At 37.8% G+C, this 24,214-nt stretch overlaps 1 protein-coding gene across 3 annotated transcripts in view; it reads left to right on the plus strand.

Annotated features, from left to right (window-relative positions):
* CNTN4 (contactin 4) overlaps positions 1 to 24,214 on the plus strand; it is a 900,795-nt gene that overhangs the window by 850,209 nt on the left and 26,372 nt on the right. For all 3 annotated transcript variants that reach the window (XM_043587960.1, XM_043587961.1, XM_043587962.1), the window contains one exon: positions 22,847 to 23,022. In XM_043587960.1, the coding sequence (XP_043443895.1) occupies positions 22,847 to 23,022 (176 nt within the window). The remainder of the gene's footprint in view (positions 1 to 22,846; positions 23,023 to 24,214) is intronic.

Below are 24,214 nucleotides of genomic sequence, written 5' to 3' on the forward strand. Positions count from 1 at the left end.
GAGACACAAGGAGAAGAAGCCATGTGTTGGGCTCTGGATAATAGAAATCCCACCAGTTCCATTGACCAAGACAACCCTTAGTGCCAGGGTACTGCTCCAACTGTGCTGAGATAACCTTCATCTTAGCTTATGTGGCTTCTCAGCTTGGGTGATCTTGACCAAAATTCACAATTTCTCTGAGCCTCAGTATTTTTATGTAGGAAGTAAGGCACATCAGCTTCGTTTATTTATGTATTTATATGTTTTCTATTGTTCTTGTTTTTTGGCCAATGGGCTTTCATAATGTATATGCCTCCAGAATTAGGATGTGTTTCTGTGTGTGTGTATGTGTGTGTGTACATGTGTATATGAGTGTATTTTTGTCTTTCATATTATATTCATACTATTATTATAGTAGTATGTATCCAAGATAAGACCCAATAGCCTGTGCCTCCTTCTGCTGTACCATGTTGCCTTCCAAAGGAGTTCAGCAAATTTTTATTTTTAGAGTAACAGCTGAGAAAATTAATGTTAACAGGCCAGGGAAAAATAGAGGTTCTCAGTGGGGCACAGTGAAAGGGGTATGGGCTTTGCTGTACTACAGCTGGGATTCGTATACCAACTCTAGCCCTTCTGAGCAGCTCTGTGATCTGGGGCAAATTAATTTTTAGGAGTTTGGATTTCCTCCTCTATAAAATGGAAAGCCCCATGTGTTGCAAGGATTAGAATTTTCAATGTAAAGCACCATTCTCTCTGTAAATGCCTCTGGCATTGAGTAGGTACCTTTAAATGATATTCAGTATCATCATGCTTCTCTTGCTTTCACTGCCTGCCCTTCCCCATTGCCTCCATGCCCATTTAGCCAAGAGAAGTGACTGAAAATGCTTAACTTTGTATCCTACTCTGGTTCCCTAAAAATGTACCAAAACTCCAGCAGTGTTGCTGTAGCAGCACTGAGGTCTGAGAGATTAGTCACTCTCTTTTCCGACGAGGTAAATCATTACTTTATATCTACTTCTTATATTTATGATGTTTACCATTGTGCATGTATTATAAAACCCACAAATCAATGCTCTCAGCAGGCGAAACTGTTCAAACCTGCAGAATGTCTTGTTTTGTACTAGGTTTTGACAAACCAGTATCTGCCTGCCTTGAATTCTGTTTTCTGAGGGAGGGTGATTTGGGCAGCTGGGGTCTGTGATTGATCTCTGAGTGACTTGTACTTTATCAAGGAGCAGATATGATTTCCCATGTATCTGATTAACCTTCTCTGTAAGATTGCCATCATTTCTGTAATGCCAGAGGATTATTCTGTGCTTGGAAAGATGGATATCAGCTCCTTTTAATCAATAGCCTACAAAAGGTGTCACCTGGCTCTGCCTGGGCTTATCTATAATGTCTGACTGAAAGGGTGCTGTCGTTTGTCAAATAACCTGGTTTAATTTAAAGCACCTAGGAAGTGAAGTTGCCTTTATTTTAAAACAATATGCAGAAGAATACATTAGGTTAGTAAAATGCATGCTTGTTTTCTGGATGATACTCTGTTAGAAAGAGAGAATACGAAGGAGGTGAGATACTCCCTTATCCATCTCCATTACCCAGGACTGACTTGGTAACAAATATATTCTCGTGGGCGTAAGAGAGGAGCAGGGAATACAATAGATTGTGTGCCAGCATACAAAAATGATGAAGTATCACTAGGCTGTCATACAATTTTTCATCCAAACTAGGGTGAACAGGATGCTATTGATAAGCCAGGACAATACATAAACCAGGACTGTTCTGGGGAAGCAAGAACACATGGTCACCCAAAGTCGTATCATGCTAGTGTTGAATAACTGGGTCATTTGGAGTTGATGGCGTTTCTGTGGTGTACTCCCCTCTGGGTTCTCTGAGGAATGCCCTTCAGGTTATAAACTAACCATCTCTTATTACTGAACCACATATAGGATGCATAGATCCATATTTGAGGTAACAGCTCCTACCAAGAGAGCAGAGCTGTTAATTCTTGGGACTAAATCTTGCATAATCTAAATCAAGTTCAGACACTTTTCTGTCTGCACTAAGGTCCTTTTTCATTGGCAGTTTAGGGAAAATGCCACTGCTTCATACTGAAATCTCGGCCTGGAGACAGAGTGAGTCAAGCAGAAAACTGCCATTCTCCCAAATGAACATTAGGTGACAGAACAAGAAATCTGTCAGGCTGCAAGTTTACCTGCACAGATCCTCCAAAGTAAACGAATCAGAGTTGAATTTTTTGAGACTCATAACAACAGGCCAAAGAAACAGGTTTTACATTGTGAAAACTTGAGGAATCGTAAGTAAAGGTTGACAGTAGCCCCTCCCCAACTCATTCAGTACATTGGAGAGGATTAAAATACACAATGCTGGGGGCTCCTTAGCTTGGACTTTGAAACCTCCCTTCAAATCCTGATTTCTTCACTTCCTCTCTAAGTGTCTGACTCTACCTTTGTAAAATGAGAACAGTGCCCGCTTTTAGGAGTTGCTATGAGCCTTAAGTGAGGTGGCATTATGCAGAACACTAAGCTTATGGCCTGTCACATAGAGATACTCTGCAAAATGGTAGGCTTTTTGCCTTCTAGAGGCACCTAGGTATCCTGTCATAGTTAGGAACACCCATAGATCCAGGTGAAAACTTCCCCTGTGCTGCTAATTTTCTGAGCCTCAGTTTCTTCATCTTTGAAATTGGGGTACCGATGTCTATCTGACCTTAGTTTGTTTTCTCAGTTTTAACTTTCCTCCATAGATGTATACAGACAAGGAATTAAGAATGAAATAGTTCTAAAGGACTTAGCATGAGAAACATAAGCACTTACTCCCTTTTTTCCCTTTCTCAGAGGCAACCACTTTCAACTTGTTGGGCTTTTCTTTTTTTTCTTGGTTTTGTATTGATTGTCTTATCTTTATATAAAATCTTTATCTCTCCAGGTGCCTGAGTGGCTCATTCAGTTAGGCATCTGCCTCTTCATTTCAGCTCAGGTCATGGTCTCACAGTCCGTGTCAGACTCCGCACCGAGCATGGAGCCTGCTTAAGATTCTCTCCCTCATGCTCTCTCTCACTCTCTCTCTCTCTCTCTCTTGCTTCCTGCCCCTCCTCAGCCCACACACACACACAAAAATTACTTATAATATGTTTATCTTTCTTGATTCTTCAATTTTAGGGATTGTCTTTTGACTTATTATAGAAAATGAATTTTTAACTCACACACGCCCATCCTCTTATTATAAACAAATCACAATTCTGATTAAGTTTTAGTCCATAATTACATAACTATGACTATGCAGTGCTTTTTCCAAGTAAGCAATGAAGTAAGGATTACTTCTCCTTTCTTTTTTGGTGCATCTTTTTTATTTCCCTACTATCTTTCTGTTTGTTTACTAAGTTTCTATGTACATGTTACCAATTCAAACCCCATACTTTGGATACAAATGCAGAAGTTTTTAGAAATATGATTAAAAACATACTATATAATATCCATCTAAGATGATTGTTGACCATTTTCTTGGGAATTCCTCTCCAATCTTTCTTATTTTGGATTCTTTATTACCTAAGTCTTATTTATTCATTCATTTTTTGAAGCATATCCTGCAGTGGTTTCCTGAAAAGCACTGTACTTCTCTATAAGTTTCTTTCTTTTACTCTCACACTTGATGATAGTTTGGCTTGGAATAGAATTTCTGGCTAGAAATAATTTTTCTTCTGAATTCTGAGGGTATTGATCCACTGTCTTACAAAGTCCAGCATTGCTATTAAAAGTCTGAAATAATTCTAATTTCTATTCCTTTGCATATGACCTGTTTTTGTTTTTGTTTTTCTCTGTCTCTCTCTCTCTAGACATGTATAGACTATTCATCAGCATTGTTCTGAAATGTCATAATATTGTGATTATGTCTAATTGTGTCTAATTCATTATGTCTAATCGAATTTCCTCTTCTCTGATTGATACTGAATAAGCCTATTTAATTTGGAAACATTTGTGCTTCTGTTCTGGGAAATCCAGAGTTGTATTTGTTGAAATTTTATTTCTTTACTTTTATTTACCTGTCTTCTTTATATTGAGTGGTTCTATAATTTTCTCTTTTATCCTTCCTGTGTTTCATGTCTTTGTGTTTTTGCTCTATATTATAGAACTTTCCTTAGTTTTCTTTTCCAGTTACTTTCATCTCAGTCATTGCCAGGCAGGCAAAGGCAAATGACCAGGCTGCACATACAGTGTACCTGCTGAAGCAGCATTTCCAGGAAGAAATTCGTGGAGACAATAAGCAGCAGTAGGAAAGATGCCCCATTGTCCAGGCATTCTGGAGCAACCCACAGAGATCTAAAAGGCAACTGTCAGATGACAAAAGTGGGTGTTGAACCTTGGGCTGTAGAGGTTCAAGCTGCAGGATTATGGAAGCACAGCCTCTCTCTTAACATGATCTACAAACTAGAAACCAAATCTGTGGCTGCTATCATGTGAGCAAGTGGCAGAAACATTATGTCAGTGTTTACAGTTGGGGAGATACTACCCCTTTACCTGGCATGATGGGGGGGTGGGGCTGGGGGACAAGTGTTAGGGTTGAATAGAATTGATTGCCTTAAACCCTGGGCCTTAGCTAGCTAGTTTCCCTGGGGCAGGGCATAAAGCCTCCTCTTTTTCCAGAGTCCAGCCTATGGGTGATTAGTCTTACACAAGTTAATCTCTACCTCTCAATTATCATGCCTCGAATTTCTAAGAACTCTCTTTTAGTCTCTGAATGTTCCTTATCTGTAGTATTATCAATGCATTAATTCAATATCTCTTATTTATCTTAAAATCTTAATGATAGATTTTCTTTACTTGCTTTAGACTTGATCTTTTATGTTAGAAGCTGTCCTCAGATCAGTGATTCTTCATTGTTGGCTAATGTTGAAGAAGGAAGCACTAAAAAGGAACTTGAAGCTATGAACCTGTGGGTGAAGTTTATTAACTATGCATTGTATATGACTAAGCCATTTCCTTGGGGAATCTCCCCCCCCCCACCACCACACACACACACACACATACACAAAATCAATATTTTTAGGTGTTTCTTTTTGGATTGATCACAGTCCCTCGAGAAAGAGTATTTAATCTTCTTGGAGGACTGATATGTCATTGCCTTTGTTCTAGGAGCCATATTGAGAAAGTAGGTTGGGGATCTCAGCTTTCCCTATATAAGTATTTATAAAATCCCTGCAATCCTCTGTTGAATCTGGTGTCATCTGGCCCAGAGACCTTTCTCTGTTATCTCCTCAGAGAGAAAAATCTCAGTATACTTTCGAGGTAAGGAGGTTAGTCACCTGGCTAAATGGAATGAAGGAGAGGATCTGGGGACTTAATTTATCTGAACAACATTCATCCAGTGTTCCATGTCCTATACTTCCAGCGGAACCTGATGCAACCAATTCCTGAATCTCTGAAGAATATTCTAAAGAATAAGCCAGTCTCCTTCTTGCATTTCCCTACTGCTGGCTCAGTATTCAGTCTTCCTGTCTGTTAACCACATACTTTCTTCCCAGCATCCCCAATTTTAGTGGTTATACCTCCCAACTCTTCTCTCTTATGGGCGTAAGCCTTTAGAAAATAATAATTCCTGTACTTCTGTTTAAAGAAGTTTTAGAGAGTTCCCAGAATCCTAATAGAGTTATTATGCAGAGTAACTGAGATAATTTATGGAAAGAAGCTAGCACAGTGTCTGACACATAATCGTAGTGATTATTTTTGTTGTTTTTTTTATTATTTTATTCTGGTAAAATTATCCCTGCATGTAATTTTTTTTTGTGGCTCTTTATGCCTAAATAACATTAAAAGAGAAGGCCCTATGAAATCAAGACCTGTATAATTTATATGACTTATTAAGGTCCCATTGCCACTGTTCTTAGGTTATCTATATGAGGATGATTATTTAGACTGAGCTTGTGAAAGAAACAGGGTTTGAATGTGCATAACATCTAGCCTCTAGCATGATGGGGATTCCAGATCTCTTGTTATCATTATGCAAGTACACTTCTCTACTGGAATCCAGATCTCACTTACTGGTAAATTCTACTGACTCCTTTTGAAGAATGAATTGCCCCTAGAAGTTTGGTGCCCTGCCTCCCCACATGTGTTACAAGCAGTATGCCTCAGGGTAACCCTGTGAGGTAAGCGATCCTACCGTGTCTGTGGGAATTTGTGCTGATGCTCCCAAAAGCAATTCTTAGTCCTTGTGTGATTTCTGGCCTCTGGAGAATTATAAAATAGAAGGCAATAGGGGAAAACAACAGTTTCAAAAGATTTCATGTTTTAAAGCCAAAGATTTCACGAACCTAAGCTTTGCTCAGACCTTTCATGTCCCTCAATGAAGTATATTTTTGGCTATGCCCCATAAACTACTCAAATAATTCATTAAGATAGCTGTAGAAATCAGCATAGCAAACTATCAGTGAGCTAGTTTAGTTATTCACCGGTTATTAATCTTCTCAGCTCAGGGTCATATTGTCCTGTCTTCAGCATTTTTCACAGTGTCTGATGATGTCCAGAGAGTTAATGGAGGTCCTGCAATGTGGATACAACAAGCATGATAATCTCTTGACTTGATGTCATTCCGGGGATCGTCTTCAAACTTGGTGTGTTGCCCTGGCATATGAACAGGAAAGCACGTGTGCTATTTATCTGGGTATTTGTACACTGTTCTGGCAAAGAAATGTCTATGGACAATGATAATGTCCTTATGATACTTTCACTAGCAGCAAACTGTTTTCAGCATCTGCTATCCTTTTTAGTAGCTTTCATTTTTACTTCCTCTTTGGCTTCCTTATAAATTTGAGGCAGATTTTGTCATTACTTAGAGACCCACAATATTTCTTTGAAGATTTATACAGACATTTTTCTGTAACTAAATTTTGCTTTTCCCTTCTCCAATCTTTGCATGTTTGGGGAAGCTGTTTCTCTCTTAAAATTCCTGCAGTTACAACATATGAACCTAGGTACAGTTGAGCTCAAATGATGATGTGATGATGATAGCTAGCTTATATCAAATGCTTAAAATGTTCCAGGAGTATTACATACAGAATAGGACTCTCACAAGCTAAGAAACAAATTAACTGATTTACAAGTGACCTACCCCATCATCAGTCAGCTAATACTTGGCAGAGCTAAAATTTACATCCAGATAGTCCTAACTCCACAGCTCGGTTCCTTAACCTGTAAGAATCTGTTTTTTGGTTTATAAGAGTGGCTTTCTACCTAGAATATATACCCTCTTGCTACCAGAGTCTAGACAGCAATTTTCACTTTTGATGGTCATGGTGCAGGTATCTATCTATATACCTGAAAGAGATTCCTTTACTTAGGATTTCTTTCAACAGAAACATCACTTGTGATCAGGTAAGTGTTGTCAAGCACTGTAAGGATTTAGACATTTACATGGAATGAAATACGGAAGCAGCTTTGTTTCTGCTAGACTCTTACTAACAACTAATATTTATTTTGTGCAAGCTCTGTTTTCAAAACTTTATTATTAATTTACTCATTTAATCCTCAAAGTAGGAGGTATATGCTGTCCTTCCCTCTACATCTGGGGAAACTGAGGTATGAGAAATGATTCCCCTCAGGATCAACAGAGTCCGTAAGTGGTTGAATTAGAATTAAAACTCAGAAAGTCGGGCTTCACTGTTCACATAGTTAATCCCTAAACAAAACTGCCTCTCATTCAAGGGGTCCAATTTTCCAATATATAATACTTTGAAAAGAATTTTTGTTTTACTTGGAAATGTTTTAAATCCGTGTGTTTTTGCTTCCTTTTGAGCTGGGCTGAGCCTTCATTTACGGAGCTGTGTTCCATAAATAACCAAAACATTACTACCTTTGGGAGCATTTGATAATAAAGTCTGACAATTCCTTTTTGGCTTTCCCAAAGCTGCTTCTTGTCCTTCTTCTCTTAAGTTCTTTTTTTCGCCTTATCAAGCTTGGCTCCATTGAATTCCTGGGGTTTTTTTTTCTCCCTCTTCCTAAGTCTTGAGTCCTACAAGTACCTCTGGTTCCAACACATCATGTCATGTCACATTCTATCATAATAAAAGGAAAATTAAGCAAAGCTCATTTATACCTAAACATTGGCAGCAACTCAAACCCCTCTTTCACAATGAATTAAAGCAGGCAGTGAGCTGCAGTCATAGTGGAATGGAAATCAGTAACTTACAGGGCTTTGCAGTCAACCACACTGGAGGTTGAATTTTTTTTTTCTCCCTCTAATGAAGTCTGTGACCTTGGGGAATATATTTAGCCTCTTAGGGAACCTTGGCTTCATCTTTTATTAAATGGTGACAATAATGATACCTATATCATAGGGTCATAAAGTGTAACTGCTGGTGATTTATTCATTCTACAGAGATTTATTGAGCACCTATTGTGTCAGTAAGTGCACTATGTAGAAGGTATCTGTGCTGAACAAGAAAGACTTGTTCTCTGCGCTCACAATGCTAACATTTCAGGGAGGTCATGAATGCAGCTATTTAGCACAGATCCTGGCACATATAAACACATAATATACATAAACTGAAATGATGATAATAACTGTAGAGTTCAGCTATGGTTGGCCCTCATAATATTAGCACCATTTCACCAGGAACTTGAAGTGATAATTCCAGTCTATAGGAACTAGGCATGCATAGGAAATCTCCTTACTCTCTATTTTTTCTCCTCATATAAATAATCTACTAGATAACCACAAAACAAAAGGGAAAATGTAATAAACAGAATACTTAACCACCTTGATAAATGTACTGCAACCTTAACCCTTAGTTAGAGTAGTAAAGGTAAACATTTTAACAATCTCTTTTAAATCACCTGCATTAAGTATTCCATTGACAGCTTTCCAGAAATAATAAATGAATGTAACCTCTTCCAACACCAGGAGCAATGGTCACCTTCATCATTAGCAAAGAGTAGTGTTGTCTCTTTTTATCGCACAACCCTACAGATGTTACATTTTTTCTATTCGTGTTTTACCTTTTCCTGTAGCTAGTGGTTTAATGATTCTTTCTTTATGTGCCACCTTTCCGATCAGTTTCACAATGACTCCTCCTCCTGGTTAATTTTCCAGTGACATCCTTTCCTTTTGGAATGTGCATTTATGCAGTCCTCTGACTTGAGAAGGCAGGATATTGTTGGTGCATGAAGTGCCTTTGGTGTCTTTGGATTTAGCTACTAGCTTGAAGCATCTGGCAATCGAACATAAGCTCCAGTACTTGAGCATTCATGCTTGAACCAGAAATTACTTTGTCATCTTCACTTGCTTTTATTAAGCAGCCAACAGCTGTCTTGGAGCTATGACTTACTACAGTGAGCTTTTTCCCTTAGATTGTCACCCTCTTCTTATCCTCAAAATAAGTTTCTCCTTTTCCTTTCTTTCCCAAGCAAATCTTTGGCATCAAGAGTAACAGTAATAATAGCATCTCACACTCGTGTAGCACTTCATGGTTTATGAAGCATGTTACAATCCATTGCCCCAGTTTGAATTTCGTAGTCATCCTAGGATGCCAAATACCATCACTTCCAAATTACAGATGAGAAAACTACAGCTGAGAGATGTCAAATGACATCTTGGTGGTTATAAACCTAATCAGTGCTATCTGGCCAAACCTGAAACTAGGTTTTTAAGACACTACATAGATTGTTTTATACATTTCATCATGCTGCTATTTTTAGCAAAACTTTTGTCAACATCAATGCATCACTAAAAGAAGTGTCATTTATTCTATGAGAAATAATTGCCAGCTAGCATTTTTGAGATAAGCTCCAGGCCTTGGCTTCTTTCCAGCGAACTGAATGTCCAACTTATTTCTGACCCTGTAGCATTGTTTGGTAGCCTCCACCCTGGATAAAAATGGCAGAGTATTCTACTGGCTGCCATGTTGTACAAGTGAACATTGTTCACTGTATGAATGGTAGTCTCTAGCGATGTACAAAATTGCATGACCTAACATGGTAGCCAAATGCAAGACAATCTCTTTGAGCCTGTTTGCTTCCCTCCCTAATGCAGAAGCAACTCACATGGGGGTCAGTCTTAAGGTACAAGAGAATGGTGGAAATGGATAAGAAACTGCACAATGATCTACAACTGCAAAGGGCCCTGTACCTTGTTTATCTCACCTGCTCTAACAAATAAATGAATTGATTTTTTTTTTACATATCTCTATATGAGTATTGCTCTATTTGATGCTGCAGTAATTTGCAAAACTGTTCACTCTTTTGTACCACAGCTCAGAGGGACACCCAAGGGACTTGGCCTGAGTCATGCGAGTAATACATACATACTTGTCACAACTAGGTCAGAGTCTTATCTCTCTATTTTCCCTAATAATTGTGAGCTCTTAGATTCTAATGGATAATCTAGGAAGTGAGTACATTTCCTGTAAAGTTTTAAAAGATTTATTGAGGAATGGACATTTGGATGCGCGCGCACAACCCTAGGGGTTTTTGTGTGTTTGTTTTAATTCAAGTAATTTGTTTCTGGAATGAAGAAGTAGTTATTTTTTTTTTTCAGTTAACCAAGGCCTAGCCAGAATATTGTTCCTCTTTTTGCCTTTAATAAATCCCTTTCTAAAGTATCTGACCGATTTTTAATGCTGATCTTCACTCCTCATTTTTAGATGACATTAGCACCAGAGTGCTTCCCTTATCATCATGGCAAATCCCAGCTATCATTGTAGAGGACAATCAATGAAGATGAGGGAAATGTGGGACTTAGGGTCAAACTAGCACTGTGGCTTAAATTCCAAGCACCTTTTAGGTGGGAGTAGCAAGATGCAACTTATCTGTAAATGACTGTATTTACACTGATACAGCTTGCCTGGCCAAGGTTTCTATTTTAATATCCTGAAAACCACAAAATGGAATGTTGCTCCACAAAAGGATGCCTTTCACTTTCCAAGAATTGTGTGACTGTGTGCCTTCTCTTTCTGTGTGAGCGTCCTTTATTCAGCATATGATCTCTTTGGTGTTTTGGAGCAAAGGACTCTGCTGCTCTCTGCCTATGTCTTTCTTGCTCTGTTTCTCAGTATTTTCTTCTTCTCTTCCTGTCTCTGCTTTCCCATTCTCCCCCTAACCCACTCTCTTTTACATAGATTAGGTCTGAGTTTTAAATTCATTGATAAATGTTTAGATTTTTATGTCCCCTGTACCTAATTTAAAAGGCATGAAAACTTGTAAACATCTCTCTAAAAATAAAACAAGTTGCTTTATACTTCTCTGACCCTCAATTGATTTTTCTTTTCTTTCCTCTCTGGGTCAGCAACTCTCAATAGAAAGAAAAGTTTCCCTATCTCTGGTGTGGAAGATTGGACCAAATGTGCAGTGACCCTCAAATCTACCCCCAGAAAGTAGTTCTTCCCAGAAGAGTGTGTTTTCCAGCTATTTGCCTCCTTCTCCTCAAAACGAAGGGCACTAACAAAATCTTAATCGAAGACTCTCCTAGTTTTCTTTGTCCTTTCTTTAAGTTTCATTGAATATGCATACAGATCACACTCTGTAGAGCGCACTGCAGCAGAGAAAGAACCTTCGTTAGCTAAATGATGTCTTATCTGCCATGTGTACATAAGGGGCATTTCAGCAATTGCAGGGGCCTAGGAGCTATTAATAGTTGTCCATCCTGAAGGGTTTCAGGAAAAATTTCACTTAGAACTTTAGACAAGCCCCCAAACAAGCTAGTCAATAGTGACTCAGACTGCTAGGGTGGGTGGAGTTGTTTGCTTTTGTTTTGCAGAAAGCTTTATAAATCAATCCTTCCTGCATCGAATAAAGGGAGGGTCACTAATAATGTCTACAAAGATAGTTAATACCCTCTATTTTAAGCTTCATATGCTCCTCAGCAACCTTTTCTCAAATCTATAAGCAAACAAAGAAACACTGCTTTAAAATGAGAAATATTGCCTCTTTCCCAAGATGCAGAGTCCTTAAACTGAGGAATTTGAAAACATGTAGAAAATTGCTGACAGGAGCAGGATAAACAGAAAGGAGGGATGCTTTCTCTTTCTGCTGAGGATTCAGCACCACCTACTGACCAGATACTGATCCTTCTTCATGTAGCAAGCTATGAATGGGCACTTGGTTGTTACTTTGCATGTAATGACAATGGAAGGCATTGTCTATGGAATTCATTGTCCTTGCCTCAAGGTGTACATTTCATTTCTTTTGCAGTTTAGATAAATATTCTCTTACCTTGTATCAGTAGATACAACCAGATGTCCATCAGGTACAATAATGTATTCCTTTAATCAGCAAAGACCTCATTGTGCCATTCTTATGTATTGTCTATAATAGGATTTACTTTATTTCACTGACACTAATGGGCTTTCTTTGGGATCCTTTTGCTCAGCGACTCATAAGGGAGAGTTACTCATGTAGAGTAGCTGAAGAAAACAGACCTGTAATCCCTCCTTCACAAACAGAAAGAATTCTAATTATTATTTGATGAGAATGTTTCTCCATGGTCGAAAGATACCTGTGGTTCCAATTTTTCATTCTTTTTTTTTTTCAATCTCCTGTTGCAGAAAAAAAAGTCATAGAGTAATTTTAACTATACCTTAACCTGAACATACAATTGATTTGTCAATGAAAATCTTTTCCAAGAGTCTGTTTAGATCATTCCTTTTCAATTGTAAAGAAAGCTTCACAAAGAAAATGTAAGAGGGTAAATTTAGCATATCCCCTTCCTTTGTTATTGCTTGCCGCTTTGTTTGAGGAGTATCCTCACTCATAGAGGAAGCTTAGACTGCAGAAAATTCTTCCCATTTAGATAGACATCCCAGCTGAGAAACCCTCCTACTAAAACATGGCACAAATCCCAAACCCGGGGGTTTGTTTTCCCTGGTAGCAGGTGAAAATAAGAGGAAATGGGTTCACCATGAAAAATTTTAAGACATATTATAACTGCTTTATTGGAAAGCAAAACAGGGGTGCCTGGGTAGCTTAGTTAGTTCTAAGTGCCGACTTCAGCTCAGGTCATGCATGATCTCACTGTCTGTGAGTTTGAGCCCCGAGTCGGCCTCTGTGCTGGCAGCTCAGAGCCTGGAGCCTGCTTCGGATTCTGTGTCTCCCTCTCTCTCTGTCCCTCCCCCACTCGCAATCTGTCTCTCTCTGTCTCAAAAATAAGTAAAAAATAAACATTAAGAAAAACAAAACAAGACAAAACAAAACCATATTATTATAATTTGGAGACCTGAAAGGCAACCAAGAGCATTTGGTGTCATAACAAAATAGGTTCTCTCTGCCACCCATTCTGAGCAGCAAATCTCATAGGGTTGATTATCATTTAACTGCTCATCTCCCAAGTACCTCTACTTTACCACCCTCATTTGGCTTGTGCATAGCAGTGTCCATTTGTTGCTGCCAGGCTTATTAAACTGCTCTGTCTTGTGTTTTTTCCCTCATCCTTAAAAATAGACTGGTAAGCATTCTGCTCAAGGGTGCTTTGTCAATTGCCTTACAAAAGGCTCCCATTTGTTCTCAATCCGACTGGAGTCAGAATTTGCCTTGTGTTTTCTTCTGATGTCATTTATCAAGTTGCACAACTTGTTCAAAGAACCAGGTCGCCATATTACGTGGTGGTACTTTTTGGCATGAATCGATTAAAAACCTTGACTCGTGAAAGTGCCCTGTGCCATTGCTGTATTTTTTTCCACTACCTAAAAAGGGCAGATTTCCTTGTCTTCAACCAAGATAAAATCTTTGTTTCACTACTTCTTCAACTGGTTCCCTTTCCCTTGTTCATACAACAAATCATATTTTGTGTTACCAAAAAGAGAGGTAAGATAAAGAGAAAATAGCCTATGTTTAAAATTTTTTAAGTTTTCAATTTGTAGACATAGTTGCTCACTAGAAAACAAATCTTAATGAGAAATAAATGTCTAAAAGAAATCATACACATCTAAAGAATTTCCAAGGGAACAATAATTTATAACCACAATGGAGAGGTGGAAACAAATACCAAATGTGTAGATGCCTAATGTTATCTAGATGATGATACATTGAATATATATTATTTCATCAGCATATTTGGGCAGTTAAAGCTGTTTATGCCTAAAGTCAGAGAGCATGGGTCACAGCTACTACCGGGAAACTGGGGGAGGTGAGGAATCTCTATCCAGATTTAAGAACTTTTTCTTTATTTTTTAATGTTTTTATTTATTTTTGAGAGAGAGAGAGAGAGAGAGAAAGAGAGAGAGAGAGAATGAGTGGAGGAGAGGCAGAGAGAGAGAGGAAGACACAGAATTGGAAGCAGGCTCCAGGCTCTGAGCTGTCAACACAGAGCCCAATGCAGGGCTCAAACCCACGAACCATGAGATCATGACCTGAGCCAAAGTCAGATCCTTAGCCAACTGAGTCACGCAGGCACCCCTAAATTTTACATTTTAAATGCTAAAACAATCTAAGTCCCATTTCTCTTCCATTCCATTCTCTTATTTTCCTAAATCCCTTCCATTCCCAACACAGGGGAGTCTGCATAGTAGGTGAAGATACAGGGCAGTAAGATGGGTTGGAGAGCTGTATGGAGACGTGGGTCTTTGGGTCCAAAATCCCAGGACATGGGATAGTTTTGAATGTGGGCGCAGAAATGCTGAGCCGAGGGGACAGTTGACAAAGTTGGGAATTGGTTAGGCTGAACAAAAAATAAAGTGATTAAGCAAATAAGTAAATGATTTTTGGTGTTTTGTTTTCATTTTTTTAATTTTAAATCCAGTATAGTTAACAAACAAATTTATGTTAGTCTCAGGTGTACAACATAGTGATTCAGTAATTCTATACATTACTCAGTGTTCATCACGGTAAGTGTAATCATCACCCATTTCTCCCATTTCCTCCACCCACCGCCCCTCTGGAAGAAACTCCATCAGTTTGTTCCCTATATTTAAGATCCTGTTTCTTGGTTTGTCTTTTTCTTTTTTTTCCTTTGTTCATTTGTTTCTTAAAATCCACATATAAGTGAAACCATATGGTATTTGTCTTTCTTATACTGACTTATTTCACTGAGGATTATACTCTCTAGCTCCATCCATATTGTTGCAAATGGCAAGATTTCATTCCTTTTTATGACTGAATAATATTCCATTATATATAGCTACTACAACTTCTTAATCCATTGATCTATGAATGGACACTTGGGCTGCTTCCATAATTTGGCTATAGTAAATGCTGCTATAAACATTGGTGCATGTATCCCTTTGAATTAGTGCTTTTGTATTTTTTGAGTAAATACCCAGTAGTGTGATTTCTGGATTGTAGGGTAGTTCTATTTTTAACTTTTTGAGGAACCTCCATATTGTTTTCTCGCTGGCCCAGTTTGCATTCCCACCAACAGTGCATGAGGGTTTCTTTTTTTCCACGACCTTGCCAACACTTGTTGTTTCTTCTGTTGTTGGCTTTAACCATTCTTACAGGTGTGAGGCAATATCTCATTGTAGTTTTGCATTTCCCTGGTGATGATGAGTGATGTAGAGCACCTTTTAATGTGTCTTTTGGCCCTCTGGATGTCTTCTTTGTAGAAATGTCTGTTCATATCTTCTGCCCATTTTTACTTATTTTTTGGGTGTTGAGTTGAAATAAGTAAGTGTTTTGAGGGTAAGATCTAGAAAAAATTATAGATGTATATGTGTATTATACATGTGTAGGTATGTGTGGGCACTCAGCTCTTTGGCTGAATGGTCCTAGAATCAATAAACACATGGTGTCCACATCTTAATTTATCAAAACCATCTTCCACTAAAAAGAACCAGTCCTCCCTACAGAAATTGCTGTTTTAAGCACTACAGCAAAGTGTAAGATGTGCGTGGAACATCTTACTGGGCCAGAAAGTAAGGAACTATTCAACAAATGAGCATAATGTCACAGGGACATAAGAGTCAGCTTAAAAGGACTCCCACTGGCCAAGATGGGTACTATTTGATCATCAAAATAAGTAACAATAGTAATGTATTACCACCCAAATAGGAAGCCAAGAGTAAACAGATGAATGAATGAATGAATGAATGAATGAATAAACATGAGAGAGAGAGAGAAGTTCTTCCTTAAAGGAAAAAGTCATCCACTACATGTACAAAGAATGATGGAAACAGACTTGACATTCAGCAACCATCACAGAGGTGTTTGCTTCAAGCAAGAATATTTAACAGATTGTAAGTCTGTGGGTAAAGGTTTGATGAATATCAGAAAATTGGTACAGTTTCAGAATACCCACCCCCAAAAAAAATCTAATCAGTTACACGGAGGGAAATTGTTCAATACGAGGTAGAGAAACCAGAAACACCAACATGACCAGATGATCAGGGTTCAGATGATCAGTGTGAAGATGAGTTCACAACACATCACCTGACCCAATGCACTTAAAAGATACACCACAGCATTTTAGCGTTGGTCCTGCTGAGAATATACGATCTAAATCAGGTCATGAGAAACATCAGATAAATCCAGGTTGAGAATAATCCTACAGAATGTAAGGCCTATGCTCTTTAAGACTGTCAAAGATTTGAAAGGTAGGGAAAGGCTAAAGAAACGTTCTAACTTGATGGAATCTTAAGAAGCATGACAATTAAATTCAACACACATTCCTGGATAAGGTCCTGGACTGAGAAAGGTAGCAAATTTTGAACAAGATCTTGATTACAAAATGGTGATGTACCAATTTTGAGTTCCTTATTTGGAGAGTTGTGTGCTGTTAGGAAAGTGTTCTTGGTTGTGAAAATACGTGCTGGAATGTTTAAGGGTAACGAGATCTCTTGTATGTAGTTACTTTCAAAGGGTTAAGCAAAAGGCTAATGATAGTGAGTAAACATTATATATTGTAGATAATATCAGGTTTATTTATTATATATCATTACATGCAAGAAAGAAAGGAAAAGAAATAAACAAATGCAGTAACATATTAACAATGGAGGGGTCTGTGTGAAGGTAAAAGAATCCTTTGTATTTCTGGATACTTTCGTGTAAATTTGAAATTATTCAGAGATAAATTGTTTTTAAAATAAATTGCTTTTTACAAGCAAGAAAAAAATAAACCCTAAATGTCGCCTTAGAGGCAAAAGTCAGTAATGAACACAGAGGAAGAGCCAGCGTATATAGAGTGAATGAACCCTTAGGTGGCTCCTTTTTTATGTTCTATGTTCATAATAAGAAAATCAGCACAATACCTTCCCAATCTGCAGAACTTCAAGGTTCAGGGCCTTATGTTTATCATTAACCAATACCACCATTCACAGTTTGTCAACAATTTATCTTAACCAGCCCTCATGAGTAGGTACAGAGCTAGGCTGCAGGGATTATAAAAGTATAGGATGTGGTCCCTGACCCCAAGGAACCTGATCGTAGGGGAGAAACTGAATATATGTAAATGATAGTCTTCAACAATGCTCAGGTTTAATGTTGAAGAAATAAAATAGTTGATGCTGACAAGCTTCACTAAAGGAAAGGATCACTAGTGAGTAGGGTGGTCAGGGAAGCATCCGTCTTCCGAGCTCTAATAGGCTTTATCCAGCCTCGCTGGCCTTCAGTGTAACCTGACATATCTTCTCTAATGGTGCCTACCTCTACTAAAATACTTTCAGAAATGGTGATTCATGTTTTCCTGAGGCAGCCCATTTCCCTGTTGAAAAGGTCAAATTATTGGAAAGTTCTCTCTTACACAGAGCCAGAATATACCTCTTTGTACCTTGTACTTTAGGGCAACACAAAATAAGTTTAGTTCATCTTCTGCCTATAAAGCCTTCACATATTTGAAGACTACTCTCATATCCCCTCTAATTTCTCTTTCTGTTTCAAACATTTTGTTATTTTAGCTGTTATAGATTTATTAGGTGCTTCACTACCCTACGTGCACTAATCTGCCAAGGAAGCCAAAGGCTGTTCCTAGCAAGCTGTGGTCTCATTAATGCAAAATACAACGGAACTTTTACCTTTCTAAGATGGAATACCACATGCTATTTGTGCAACTTAAGATCACATTCGCTTTTTTTTTTTTTTTTTGGCAGCTTCACAGACCCTGTTGACACTGAAATGTTCTAGTCTTTTTTACATGAGCTGCCAATCCAGTCTTCCTCCAGCCTGTACTTTTGTAGCTGATTTTTTTAAGGGTAACCTTTTGCCTTTATCCCTATTACATTTCATCCTAAATGAAAAGAATTGGTCCAGCTTGAAATCACTGTGAATTTGGACTTTCATCTCATGTTTAGGGTATTCCTTTTAGATGTGTGTTTTGTGCAGAATTGATAAATATAGTTCATCAGACACAGGTTTTATTTTTATTCCAAAGATGAGACCAACTAAGAGTGTGCTTCATCCCTAGGATGCTACCTCCAGATTTATCATGAAAATTAACCAACCATCTTTGTTGTAGCATTTAACTATTAAAAATAGCTCTCTGGCCATTCACCCTGTGTCATTTGAGGGGAGCTGTCAGCTTTGACTACCTCATGGTTTTGAAGAATCCCATGTTTAAAATTCCATCTATAAAAATTAATTTAAAAAAGACACAACCTAACTAAAAGGCATCATCAAAACCATTATAGTGAAGAAATTCAGTAACAAAAGGAAGAATGAAGAGGAATAAAGCACACATTAAGTACTTCCCTGGTAGTCACCAAGTGAATATCTTGGCACTGTGAATGAAAGTATTTATCAACTGAAATGAAGGAAGGGTTGGTATTGTATAGGGGAAGCAAAATCAAAATAGAATTCTTACCCTGTGGACTCACAGGTACTTGTTTTTACAAATAATAAAAGCCCTGGATCAGAAAGCTTTTCCATCAACAATGAAAGTCTGAATATAATATGACTTGGATAATAAGTATTGTAATTTATGCATCTAACTGTTGACCTAAACATTAACAGAATTAAACATAATTGTCTCTCTCGTGGTTGTCATGCTCTTTAGAACAAAGCACTTAGTTTACATTCTGTCCTCTATTATAGAAAACAATGTAGAACATATATATTATTTTATTTTATTTTATTTTATTTTATTTTAGGGGGGTTAAACACTTGGTAAATATACACATTTCAAACATCATTCTTTTGGAGTTCTGAATTTATCATTCTCTGCAGGTTGAACCAAGAGCAAGCAGCAAAGTTTAGGTGTGTTGTTGGTCATGTTTATTGTTGGTATTTAATTATATCCCAATCCAGACATCAATTCACATCTTGAGTCCTAATTGCCTTTGAGAGTTCTATGCACAGAACAATAGCTGGAGTGACTCTTCAGAACAGAAGTCGTAAATATAGGTTCTTCCTCATCTTGATGAATTAAAACCCAAGGAGGGGAGACAGTTTTGTTTTGAAGAAGCCACCTGTTTATTTGTGTACAGCGTTTGTATTCAGATTTAAGGAAATTAATCAAGTGAAAAGCATCAGAATTCACAACATAGAAAGCAAGAGTACTGAACAAGCATACAATTTCAGAAAACCAACTAGATAATGAGGTTTCAACCTCTTTAGTTTAATTTTCTCTAGTCCCAAGGAGACCTCTCTGGTGTGTATATACTGCATGGCTTGCTTTGCATTGATTCTTGCTGCTTGAGGGCTCAGAACATGAATCGGTGACAAGTGTTAAGTTAATGAATTAGCAGCTGTCAGCCCAGACTGTACCAGCATAATCCTTGATTTAGGGAACTTTTCTAGTCCTTGGTTAACAGGCCACTGAGTTCACTGATAATAAAATCTGTCCCCAATCCATACATGTGCATAAAGGGATGAACATTTCTTCAGGAAACAAATGTCAATTAAAAGTGTGAGCCAGAATTGCATATGACTCTAGGCTTTGGAACATGTGCCAACTCCTTGTTGCTTACCCAGAAGTTGTCAGAAGTAGGGAGCGAAGGCATTTTTATGGTCTTGAGCCTGGACATTTGACTCTGCTCTCAGAAGTCTGGTGTGTAAGCTTAGAGCTGGAGCCAGCATTTTAGGCATAAAGTCATTGCTGTTTTTTGTACTTTGTTAAGGTAGTAACTTCATTACTCTTGCAGTAAAGCCCTCTGAAACTGTCTTCACCCCACATCCTTCTTGGAATTTCTTCTGCATTTAATTCAATTCACTATTGAATTAAGCAAGAGTACAAATTGCTGTATTATGCCCTTAGACTTGTTCTCTGGATGATTCGTGAATGGATATCATGTTTTCAGCTAAATGAAAGGAGGCAGCTTTGCACAGTAGATAGTTCCTTAACTGCTATTAGGCATCAGTTTCCCTCATCCGTTAAGTAGAGATGATAATAGTACCTATTTCTTAAGAATAAATGAAATAATCCTTGTAAAGTGTTAATACAGTGTCTGGAACGTAAGTGGCTCACTTCATTATTATGAATGCTTTTATTCCCTCATTCTTTTTTATATCTCTTTTGGTACCAAGACATGGTTATACATACAATACACACTACACAATTGGTGGATGATAAATCAACAAATGAATGAAGGTTCATTAAGATAAGAACCTAAATTGTGAAATCAGTAGACAGCTAGTTAAAGGAAAATTAGGCAAAAGCTTGCCGAATAAAAACCATACACACCTATGATTTTAACCAGGAATCACTCATTCCAGTTTCCATTTTATAGATGAGGAAAATTTAAATTTAAAAGTGAGAATTATTCTAAGATGTTTTGCTCTCAATTCATTCCCTCATTTAAAAATCTCAATCTGTATCTATAGCTGCAGGTCAGTTAATCAATAGAGCAAATTTTGATTATGTAACTTGTAAAGCCTCAGGTTTTAAAATAAAGGATTTTACCTCCCATTACCTCTTATCTGACAATGCCTATTTGTACCTGCTCATTTCGTGGACATCACTCATACAGCAATGAACGAAAACACACCAATCTATTTATGATCTTGTCCTATTTTTGGAAAACAGCAAAAGGATATCTCAACCCAAGATAATAATCTGTTTATGGACACAGACTTTCTTTTTCTAATGACTTGAGATGTTTGCTTTCCATGGTTGGATAAGAAGAGGGCAGAAAAACTCTTTTAAATACTCTCTTTACGAAGTTTAGTATGTGTTGTTAGAAAGTAAGACCCATCAAATGTGTTCTATGAGTTATCATTTCAAAATTTCCAGCTGAGATTTTAGTTGGGGAGGTACACTTAATTAATATTTATATACCCCACAGCCTGAAATACAATCCTGTGAGTATTGAAGGGTATTAATATTTTTTCATTGTTTTGTTTGCTTTTGATTTGTCTTCTTTTTTAAAAAAAAAATTTTCATGTGTATTTATTTTTGAGAGAGACAGAGAGAGAGAGAGAGAGAGAGAGAGAGAGAGAGAACGAGTGGGGAAGGGGCAGAAAGAGAGAGGGAGACACAGAGTCTGAAGCAGGCTCCAGGCTCTGAGCTGTCAGCACAGAGCCCAATGCAGGGCTCAAACCCACAGACCATGAGATCATGACCAGAGCAGAAGTTGAATGCTTAACCAACAGCCATCAAGGCGCTCCTGATTTGTCTTCTTTATTATGGTTTGTTTGGTTGATTTTGTCTGATTTGGTTTAGAGCGGAGAAATTTCTGGAATATGGCTGAATATAGAATTTCATTCTTTAGGTACTTATGTGACCTTTACGTTTAATTCAAGTTGCTTTCCACCATTGTACTCTCTGACAACATTTATGAAATAATGTTGCAGTGGAAAAATAAAAGATCATTGGCATGTGAATGTAGTATTGGAGTTTATAAACTGTCTCAGCTACACAAGCCCATTTCATTTTCAATTAAAATCATAATGTAAAGGGTAAATTTAGAAGTGAATTTGTTCTTATTTTAAAGATGTAATCTACATATACAAATATATATAATTTTGTCAATGAATTCATTACAGAATTTTTATATTACATTTATAATAAAAGTTGCTAAACTGTCTTAGTTTCAAATAGGCTGAGACTATAAACTTAATAGTACATGATGCAGATTATAAAAATATGTGGATAAAGAAATCTAGGGGCGCCTGGGTGGCGCAGTCGGTTAAGCGTCCGACTTCAGCCAGGTCACGATCTCGCGGTCCGTGAGTTCGAGCCCCGCGTCGGGCTCTGGGCTGATGGCTCAGAGCCTGGAGCCTGTTTCCGATTCTGTGTCTCCCTCTCTCTCTGCCCCTCCCCCGTTCATGCTCTGTCTCTCTCTGTCCCAAAAATAAATAAAAAAAAAAAAATGTTGAGAAATCTATATCATAGTAAGCAGAGGAAAAAAGATAAATCATATGTATATCATGTTTATAATAATGCAAAACAAAACAACTAAAAAACTATAAATCAAGAAGACAGAGGAAAATTATATCGAAATGAAAATAGAGGTTTTATCTGGACAGTAAAATAGTAAGTAGGATTTGTTTGGTTTGGTTTTGTTGGTCCCTTCTTTTAACTTTCTTGAGTTTCCTAAATTTCCCATACTAAGCATTTATCACTTTTATAATAGGGAGAAAAAAAGCCAAACAAACTTGAAATTAACATGGCTTTTCCCTGTTTGTACTCAACTGAATTACTGCTTTCTAGTGACACTGGGGAGATATGAAAACCTTTTTAAAGAGGCAATTTCTGAGCAGGACTGCCAGAAGTGGGCCCTTCCGTGAGTGTCTTCTGAGATCTAACCTCAGTGCTCCCCAGCTGAGTTTTGTTGCTCTGTGAAGGTTCTCATAATGAGTGTTTTCATCTTTTCATATTAAAAATGACCTCCTGGCCTGAGTCTCAGCTTCCCAGATGACTGAGGTTTGCTGGTCACAGCCTAAGAAAACATAAAGCAAAACTACTTAGTGTTTTATCCTGCTCTTGGATCCTGCATTTTATTTCCACACAAGCTCTCAGGCTTTGTTGTTAGTTTGCCTTTGTTTTCACCCTCCAGATCCAACAAGGGTGATGGTCCCCCCTTCCAGTATGGATGTCACTGTTGGAGAAAGTATTGTTCTGCCATGCCAGGTAACACATGATCACTCGCTGGACATCGTCTTTACTTGGTCATTTAATGGACACCTGATAGACTTTGACAAAGATGGGGACCACTTTGAGAGAGTCGGAGGGGTAAGTATTAATATCAGACTATCTACGGGAAATTCAGTATGCAACTGAACTTCTCAAAAGTGACTCAACTTGTTTAGACTAACACGAAAAGAAATGTATGGTTATTCTGTGATCATTTTGTTCAAGCACCTTATTTTAAGAAATTCTTGGTTAATTCCTGCTCCTTTTTGCCTGATCAACATGGCTCCACTTACTTAGTGGAGCCTATATGGCAGTCCTCGTAACCCTCACAGAAATGCTATAGCCTAGTTATTCCATGCTATGTATGAACAAGCAAACTGAAGCTCAGGGGAATTGTATGGCTTGCCTTGGCCTCAAAGCCCTAAATTGCAGAACTCAGCTTTAAACTTCAAAACCCAGGCTCTGTGCCCCATACAGTACCATATATCATGGCACCTGGTTAAGAAAAATATCTTAAGAATACTTTACTCATGTGTTTTTAGGCAGCTGATTAAACTCCCCTTGGAGCCACATCATTGCGACATTAGGGCTCTCTTTCTTGAATCTGAAAGTCTGATCAGAGTATTTATTATCCAGGTAATTTTGAATTCAAATGTTTGAATTTTCAAAAGCCTTACTTTCCATAAAAATACATACTACCATTGAACACATGCCAAGATGAGGTTAAATCTGGAAACAATTTGTATTTATCACACTTGTTCTCAAAAAATTTTGGGGGGCCTACCACAGTCCTACATTCTCATTAGTAATGAAGATTCACTCTGACTGCCATTCTTATGGAGGGTCCAACCATAAAGCAATGGAAAATAAGAATGAGGCTATGATCCGAAAATTCTTCCCCAGCCCCTGCCATAGTAATCCAATGTGCCCACTTCATTTTGCCTCACCTCCCCCTTATGTTGAGAATAAATGGGCTAGTTTATAAAATTATCCAGATGATAGGTTGAGGATCTGCTTTCCACTCAACCATATGTATTACTACTCATGTTAATTACTTGACTTACATTCTTGCTGCCTTTTCAAATGATGTCTCTCACAGAACACCAAGAGTTATTTGAGCATTTTGTCAATTTTCCCAGATATCATATACAACTGGTACTATTTTGGATACATAGGAGAGAAGTTAGTTTATTCTATCTGTAGATGCCTTGGGTCATTAGGGATTCCCTCTTGGAACCCTGGTTGAGGGTATGTATGAAATTGCCAATATTAAGCATTATGGACTTCTTTG

The sequence above is a fragment of the Prionailurus bengalensis genome, chromosome A2 (genome assembly GCF_016509475.1).
Source record: "Prionailurus bengalensis isolate Pbe53 chromosome A2, Fcat_Pben_1.1_paternal_pri, whole genome shotgun sequence".
NCBI lineage: Eukaryota > Metazoa > Chordata > Mammalia > Carnivora > Felidae > Prionailurus > Prionailurus bengalensis.